The sequence below is a fragment of the Carassius auratus genome, unplaced genomic scaffold, assembly GCF_003368295.1.
Source record: "Carassius auratus strain Wakin unplaced genomic scaffold, ASM336829v1 scaf_tig00017436, whole genome shotgun sequence".
Lineage (NCBI taxonomy): Eukaryota > Metazoa > Chordata > Actinopteri > Cypriniformes > Cyprinidae > Carassius > Carassius auratus.
The window spans coordinates 1-9,166 of record NW_020524783.1 but is presented as its reverse complement, the minus strand read 5'-3'; the positions used below and the strand labels follow the sequence as shown (position 1 = coordinate 9,166).

General features: G+C 35.7%; 1 protein-coding gene across 1 annotated transcript; it reads right to left on the bottom strand.

Moving 5' to 3' along the window:
- Window positions 1-134: 134 nt before the first annotated feature.
- LOC113075671 (inositol-tetrakisphosphate 1-kinase-like) lies at window positions 135-6,273 on the bottom strand. The gene is made up of 6 exons (XM_026248348.1): window positions 6,036-6,273; window positions 5,831-5,871; window positions 4,745-4,910; window positions 3,225-3,292; window positions 2,217-2,379; window positions 135-1,037 (listed from the first exon to the last, which is right to left on the bottom strand). The coding sequence occupies exons 1-6, from the start codon at window positions 6,220-6,222 to the stop codon at window positions 736-738; spliced, it is 927 nt and encodes a 308-aa protein (XP_026104133.1). The 5' UTR covers window positions 6,223-6,273; the 3' UTR covers window positions 135-735.
- Between the last annotated feature and the right edge of the window lie 2,893 nt (window positions 6,274-9,166).

Sequence of the window (9,166 nt, the reverse complement as noted above, 5' to 3'; positions counted from 1 at the left end):
TTTGTTTTGTCAGTGCGATGAAAGTGTTCAGAGAAAGGTTTTGGACTAATGACTTTCATTGGGTCAACAAACACAACTGAAAGATCTTTATTGTTTCACAGAAGAAGGATTGTCATAACGATTTATAATGACATGAATTCCCTTTTCGGGTTAACTTTTATTGGGTGAAGTTTGTTCATTTTCTCCTTCAATCAATGTAATGCATAACCCCATACAATCTCAAGGTTTTCAGACCATTCAGATATGAAATGATTAGCCTTAAAAAATCTTTTTAAAAAGCAATCAGAGCTGCTCTTGCTTTGGTTTAACAGATTAAATACCAGCAGACTGCTTCAGACAGCATTAAAGCCAGTATTTATGACTTACACAGCAAGTAGAGAAGCCTTAGTGCCAGCAGGACACTTATTTAAATAGTGACACATCATGACACCCATTTTCTCATTAATATATTAATATCAACAATAGTTTTAATTCCTCCCATGAAGCCCTTTTTCTGCAAATCAAGTTCAGTGCAACATTCATAAAAAAAAAAATCTAATCATATACATTTCCAAGATCAGGTCGACCTTTCCAAATAGGAAATTAAATAAAGGAGTAGACAATCAATACACATTCAATCATTTCCTAAACAATTCACATTTGGCACGAAGGATTTTTCTGCACACCTACCCTTTGAAGAGCGTTCATCTGGTTTGTGAACAGTAATGAAATATTCTATTGCACTGGCTCTCCGTGTCACTGCGAGGATGTCTCCGCTGCTAAACTGGATCTGCTGTGCTGGTGAAAGTTTGGAGTCATGCAAGTGCCGCCACAACTCAGTCCCTGATGGGGACCCTTCTTTATCCCCTCGCTCTCCTTCAACCAACTGCTTTCATTTCCCAGCATGCCACAGTGAATCCCGCAGGCCACAGATGGGCTCTGACCTATCCCGTTCACTCTCAGATGACCACAAACTGCTCCGTTTGACCCTTGACCTCGCAGGACGCTGGTGATGTGACTCAACAGGTCATCGAAAAACTCTGGAACTCCCTCATAACCTGGGCGAAAAATGAAGGTGGTCTTAGATAACAGTAGTTAATGGGTTCCTTGTGATGGTGCTGAGAGGCAGATTAATAAAAGGAAGATATCATCTGTTGTCTTACTCCTGCGGTCTCATGGGACTTGTTGGATGTACCACTGAGAGATATGAGAGTGCTGCTACCTGCTAGATACATAAGATCACCATGGCAACAAGCAGAGACAAAGCCAGGTGGCTTTTAAACATACTGAGAAAACACAGCTGTGTCTGCAGATACTATTAAGAGTCTTGAATCAAGGGTTTCAGATGTACTTTTTCCCATCCTTCTACAATGTTTTATACCTCCTTTTGTGACTTTAGCTGAACAATGATGTAGAGCTAAAGCAAAATAACTTTATAGACTGAGCAGAGTCTATTTAGTGTGATGGAGAGACACAAAATGTTCAACTATAGAACACAAAGGCTATATATATATATATATATATATATATATATATATATATATTATAGGAGTTTATATAATTTGTGTAGACTACAGTGAAAGAAAAGACAAATGTTAAAATGATCTTTTATTTATGCCTTCATTGTCTATATTCTCTAGTTTGTAAATCAGTGTAGTATACGTTGTGTTCCGAAGTGTTTGGTGAAAGAAAAAAAAAAGTGTAGAAGCACCTTTAACAGCTTGACAGCACAGTTTTTGGTGTTTTAAGAATAACAGTCTGTAAGATTCTGACTGTAAAATCAATCATGTGTCAGCGGAGAAGAATAGTAAGTGAAAACCCAAGTAAATTAGGGGAAAAAAAACAAAAAACAACTGGACAGTTGAAGAATAAAGATGAACTTTAACATCTGGCCTGGCCAAATAAATCATCTGACTTAAATACCATCAAACCACAGTGGATAGCTTTAGAAAGAAAAGTGAGAAGCAGATTTCCTCCAACATCATTGAAGCAAATGACAGATGTTGCTGTAGATGACAGTCCACCAGAGTTTTAACGGCAAATGTTAGTACAACACCTCAATACACCAACATTTTATTTTAACAACACAAAGCACAGAGAGAGCTCTTCATTACTCCACACTGACACCATGTGGTTTGTTACCATTACTGCAGCTCTGTTCTGAACTCTCTTTTGAGTTCAGTGCTTAAAGATAACATATATTGCCAAGTCAAAGGCTTGTGAGGAACTGCACGTACCTGGAAATGCGTTGATGTCGATGACAGCGTGCTGGCCGGTCTGGTTGTTGATGATGATGTCAATCCCGAACAGAGAAATACCAAGGGCCTGTCTTAACCCTCTAGAAATTTTCTGAATGACATCATTGCTGGGTTCCCGGTACTGGCCCTCCATGTTGTCCCTCTAGAGGAGACCAGAAAAGGGACAAAAAGTATGAAATGTATGAAATGTTTGTTGAACATGTACAGTTATGCATTGTGAATGCCAAAACACTACAGAAGTATTTTTTATGAAGCTTTTTAGTAGAGAGGCATTGATCGAGCCATGAGGCTTGCGCATCCTGTCTGAGAGAATTGTGCACACAGCACAAACGAAGCACAAACGAAGTAACTGTGGTAGAATTTTTTTTAATTATAATACATTATATAGTTAAGCAACATTACTGACTGCAATGTGACACTGATTTTATACAATATAATAAATGTACGAAGTTAACAAGTTCAATAAACAAAAAGTTAACAAGATTAGTTACTTACGCAATATTGACTGTTTTTGCTCAATTTAGCTGATGAAAATAGCACTTTATTTTGATAGCTGTTTAAGTGGGAGAACATCTGTAACTAAGAACTAGAAACTAGGAAATAGGCCTAGTAATGTTTAATATTTTCTTTTATTATGTCATTTTTTTTTTTTTATAAACAAAAACTAAAAATATCTTTTTGTTTGTAGATGCTGTCAATTATAGTTCTTCGAAAGAAAATCTGAAAAAAAAAAGAGTATCGGCAGGTAACACTCACAATAAGAAAATTGCAATCGGTGCATCTCTACTTTTTAGTTATACACAAACATTTGATACATTCATTTAGATTTGAACAGGGCTGTATTTGAGATTTAAAATAAAATAAACGTATTAATTAGTGTTTCAAAGGTATTTAAGCCATTCATAAACTTTAGAAAAGAGTAATTTTTCTTGACTTGTAGAGGTTTAAGCAGTAGTTGAGTTGTAAATATGATGCATGTTGACTTACGCAGGTCAGGTCAGAAGAGGACTCTGGTTTGGACACGTGATGACTGTTGAAAGATATTGCTCTCCTGTCTAGAAGAACGAAAACACAACTCAGTTTTCAAAGAAATATTTACACCACTTTTCAGAAATGTGGGGTTTAGCAAGATAAAAAAAAAAATACTTTTGTCATCAAAGAGGCATTAAATTGATCAAAATATTAAACAGAGAGCACATCAGTTGTCAACACTGATAATAATAAGAAATGTTTCCAGAGCAGCAAATCAGCATATTAGAACGATTGTGTGAAACTGAAGACTGGAGTAATGCTGAAAATTCTGTTTAGCTAACACAGGGATAATTTACATTAAATTATATTAAAACAGAAATTTTAATTATTTTTGTCCTTTTCGGTTACATTTATTCAGTGAAGAAACATCGCCAAATTCTTCCTTGTCTCATTGTAAAGTTGACAATTATCTGCATCAGGGAATTTGACTGGGCATCAGGGGCATACAATTCACCAAACCACATTGACATCTGAGACCATAATCTTTGACATGCTTACTTTATAAATACCAAGTCAAAGACAAAATAAACCACTCCTCTGTAAGAGAAGGAAAGGGTCTATGTTGATGGAATGGTCTAGAAGGCTGAGAGGCCTCGCCATCACACAGACTTGCTCACAAGTGCCATTAATGTCAATCTCACTTTGTTTCTGAAACAGCTTTCAAACATAAGGTAACCTTGTAAAAAGTTCCAGACTTAGTTTGTTTGTTGGGATATATGTTTGTGTGGATGGTTAAAGCTAGCTAAAAGAGTCCTGACATCTACATTTCTGGTCCTGGCACCCTATAAAGTGTTGTAATTGGCTTTGATGCCACCTGGTGAACTAGTGTCCCATGTGTGACAAACACAGAGTGCAATTTACAGATTTAGCTTTACTTCTGTGAATGTAAACATTGATGAATTGAAAGTAGTTCATAAAAAAAAAAAAACTACAGCATATTCACTATCGTTCAAATGTAAGTATCTCACCAAGGCTGCATTTATTTGATAACAATAATATTGTAAAATAATATGTTAAAAAATGTATTTATTCCTGTGATGCCAAAGCTACATTTTCTGCAGTTAGTGTTTTCCAGTCTTGAGTGTCACATGATCCTCCAGAAATTATTCTAATGTGCTGATTTGCTTAATGATGCTCAAAGCTATATAAATGTTGAAAATGCTGTTTAATATGTTTGAGGAAACAATACTTTTTCAGGATACTCTGATAAACAAAAAAAAGAGCTGCATCTATTTGATATTGAGATTTTTTTTTGTCTTTACCTTCACTTTTGATCAGCTTAATGCATTTCTTTAAAGAAAGTCTTACTGCCCCCAAACTTTTGAACAGTAATGTATTAGGCACCAAGGGAAATCTATGGAAACCTTTTGAGTTTGATTTATGATTCAAATTTAAAGCTAAATATTTCTAAACAAATTACATTCATCAAATACTTTGAACCATCCATCAAAGGGATGTTGTGTGACTCAACTCACCTGTGGGTCCAGATGGGAAATTTCTAATGGAGGGCCGCTGCACCACACTGTAGGCCTCTCCCACTACAAAAACCTTATACAGCACTGCATTATGGTTGATAAAGCTCTGGATGACACATGGGGGCTTGATGCCTTTCAGATCTTCCTCACTGAAGATGATGGCCATCTGTTGAGCAGAAACCAAATCAACATCTGGTTATTAACTAACATGAAATACACAGATTCTTATTGTGATCTTGAAATGTGAAGGTGCAAATGAGAAAGACAAATATAATGTATCTATTGTACTTCCGTGAATCTAAAACTGCCACACCAAAACCCACTCAATCCACATATGTTCCTTGTCTTTCCTTTAGCTAAGTAAACCGATGTGCTCACAGTCATAAAACACATGACCGTCAACCTGTTTGCACAAACACAGTCGTCAGGAGTCAGTGGTGACACATTAATCTAGTACGCCCCTCACTGTCAACATTGTAAACCAGAGTTACTAATGTCTTAAAGAAGTATTCTAAAGGAATGTGAGTAGTCGGAGACTTTGCCTGTACATTAGTCACAGAGAATCAAAGATATGGTCTTCACAGCAAGAGGCTGCGCCCCTGTTAATCATCCACGGGGATAGCAGTGTTACGTGTGATTCAGAGCAATGAGAGCGTCAGATTCACTCTCTCTTTTATGCAATACGTGTTAAAATAGTGTGCAATTGATGTGGTTTTTTAGTGTCACACTTTCAAGACAACTGAAATGAATCACTGTGGCGTTTATGAGGCAGAAGTGGCCACAGCATTGCTGAAATTTTAAAGAAATATAATGTGTGTTTTTTGATACTAATACTACCGCTACCACTAATTACACATTTCAGTTCCCTAGCTTTACTTAAACAGAAATCCTGCATGAAAAGGTTGATACTCAAGTCCAAAAGTAATAATTCTAATGAGACACCACTTAACATTAGAAATGATTGACTAACATCATGTAGCACCTCTTAATGGATCTAAAAAATACTGTGCTCTACAGCACTTATCTCCTGCTCATTATGTAAGATATGAAAAATAGCACAGGTTACAGGAGAGTAAAGTCTCTTACCTCATGGGAGTTGATGCCATGAGCTACCTGGGTTTTGCAGACTGCAATCAAAAAAAATAGTGTGAAAACATGTCGCTCCAGTACACATGAGAAAATATATAAGAAACAGCTTTTTTTTAACCTGAAACCCCTAATTAGATGAGCCAAATCTATGTATGTAAATGGTCACGAAGATTACTGGTGATTTTAAATGACATGAACTTACTGGAGGGAAATGTGATTCCATGTTTCTGAAGCTGCTCTAGAGTCTCAGTGCCACATTCACTGTTGAGGACCAGAAACGGAGGTGAGCAGATTCTGTCATCTACAGAAAAAAAACACACATGAGCACATGCTACATTTTTGTCTTGATATATTACATGATTTAATAATGCACAAAAAATAAATTTCATACATATAATGACTCAAATATGTTTGTTTCTTTTGTGTTGAGCATGTTTTTTAATTTCTGGATACAAATTTTAATAACTGCACTGATATCATAATGAAGAAAAACAGACAAATTAAAAGAGTGAAATTCTTGAAAATAAATAAAAAACAAATTTTTTTAAAAACCTAAAAAAAAAGACTAAAAATTTGACAAAGCAAGGTGCGATTTTCTAAAAACGTAATGATAAATAAATGAATAACACTTTGACCTTGAATTTATATTTAAAAATGCTAAATGATTCTTAAAATTAAGTTAGCTATTAATGATTATCTAAAAATAAATAAATAAATATTTAAAATTGTCATGATGATTCATGATATAAGAAATAAATATTTGTATTTATTTATTTATTTTTTACTATGGAGATTATTATTATTATGAGATATGAGAAAGATTATCAGGATAAAGTTGGTTGCTTTGTTTTTATATATTTAAGATTTAATGAAATTCTAACATCCAAACTTGTCTTCTTTACTCTTATGAATCTGGGCTATGTTTCCCAAAAGCATTGTAAGCTTTAATTGATCGTAGCTCCATTGGTTTCAATGAGTCTACAATGTACTTAAGCTTACGATGATTTTGGGAAATGTAGCCCTGATCATTATGACAGCCCACTCTGATTCTAAATTTTGTTTGTAAAGGTTTGGGAGAAATAAAATAGGGTGTAGTTGTTTCTTGGATGTGTTTTGATTTCATCTTACTTTCTATCTTTTTCTTTCTTAGTAGCAAGCATTTCTTTCTTTCTACTATCTTTTATAAAACCTACACAAACAAATGAAAACCTAACAGGCCAGACAAGATTAACTAGCACACCCTGAGCATAACTCCTTGTAGACAGCAGGTTTGGATGGGGGTCTTAATGATGTGTGGCCTGCACACATTTTAAGTGATGACTACACTTTATACGGGATAATATTACTACAGGATCCATGGAAACATTTAAAATGAAACCATTGAGGTATCTGTGAATTTTCAGCTTGCTTTTGATCTGCAGTCATCAATTAATCTTATAAACAGCTTCTTTTCCAAGACTGAAAGCGCAGTCTATTTATAGCCACTCAACTTTTTCCATGTTGGGCAGCTCTACGCAGCTCAGCGTATTAAAGCATAACATTTTACATTAGACAAGGAACATGAATCCATTTGATAAAAAATGCAGTAACCTTTAAAACAGCTACAAACGCTGGATACAGCAATGTGATGTGTGACGATATATGTGATTAACTAAAGTGTGCATTTTGGGGAATTTATATTCAAACAGCTTGTTGTCATCGGTTCACATGGACTCGACATAACAGGTGATTAGCTCATGGAAAAAATGTGTGTAATTTAACAAAATCAGTCACTGATGGCACTTGCTGATAGAGCCAAACATGCATGTTATGGGCAAGCGAGTTATTTTTAAAAGGATCTTGTGTAATACTGAGGGTATATGAGCTGTGTTATCTATCCTTTCCCAGAATCCCTTGCGGTGTTGTTTCATAAGCTAATAGCCATAGAGGCAGTTGCCTGGTGAGTGGGCCCGAGAAAATAGTCACTCCCTTTGTATCTGAAACAGAGTCGTCTCTTTCTTAGAGACTGGGGAAACACCAAGACAGATGGTTAACTTCACACTAACCCTCAGCTGACACAAGATCAAAAAACATCATCAGGTTTTAAAGAAGATGTTACATAATTCATGTACATTTTAACTGCTTGACTCAAGTTTGTATCCTGACATTAAAAATGCTAAAAACAAAATGTTTGTAATAAATTATAAAAGAATGCAAATTGAAAGGATTAGTTCACCCAAAATTGAAAACTCTGTCATGTATTACTCACCCTTATGTTGTTCCAAACCAGTAAGACCTTCGGAACAAAAATTAAGATTTTTTGTTTTTATGAAATCCGAGAGCTTTCTGACCCTGCATAGACAGCAATGCAACTACCACATTCAAGGCCCAGAAAGGTAGTAAAGACATCATTAAATAAAATCAGTGGTTCAATCTTAATTTTATGAAGCTACGAGAATACATTTTTGCACAAGGAAAATAAAAATAACTTTTTTCAGCACCATCGTCAACAAACATGCCACATTGTTTTCTTTGCACACAAAAAGTATTCTCCTAGCTTCATAAAATTACGGTTGAACCACTGATGTCACATGGACTATTTTAATGATGTCCTTATTACCTTTCTGGGCCTTGAACATGGTTGTTGCCTTGCTGTCTATGCCAGGGTCAGAAAGCTCTTAGTCCGTGTAGCCAGTCCTTCAGACTGACAGCAGAAGGTCTGGGAACCTTGGCTGCTTTGAATGGCAAGGCCTGCCCAAAAGGCCATAATGCTGACAGATAAAGCAACCAATCATGTTTCGTTTTGTGCCACGCCATGATTTAGGGTGTGAAAATATCCCCACAATAACAGACCGTGTGTAAAATTCTTGGATGTTTTTTAAAGATTTTATGCTGCAAACTTTAAATATTCATATACATTTGAAAATCCAGCATTTAGTTGGTCCTGATACGGATTGATTATCACAATTGTAAATACAATGGTTTGCTTCTAACATGAGGGTCTCCAGCATCATGGCATATTTGTTTTCAGGTGGAACATTAAAGAACGCGACACGCACATGTTCCAGAAATCCTGTATAATTCAATCAATCTGGATATCGACTTCGAAACTCCCACTTCAAAACTTCGAAAGTTTTTCAATTTTGTGTGGCGTATGCATCAGACGTTCTGCCAATGGACCGAAGGCATGACATCTGAGGATGAGACCTCAGGATTTCATACAAAATATCTTAATTTGTGTTCTGAAGAGGGTCTTATAGATTTGGAACAACATGAGGGTGCGTAATAAATGACAGAATTGAAATGTTTAGGTGAACTTTCCCTTTAAGACTCCACTTTACACTACAGTTCAAA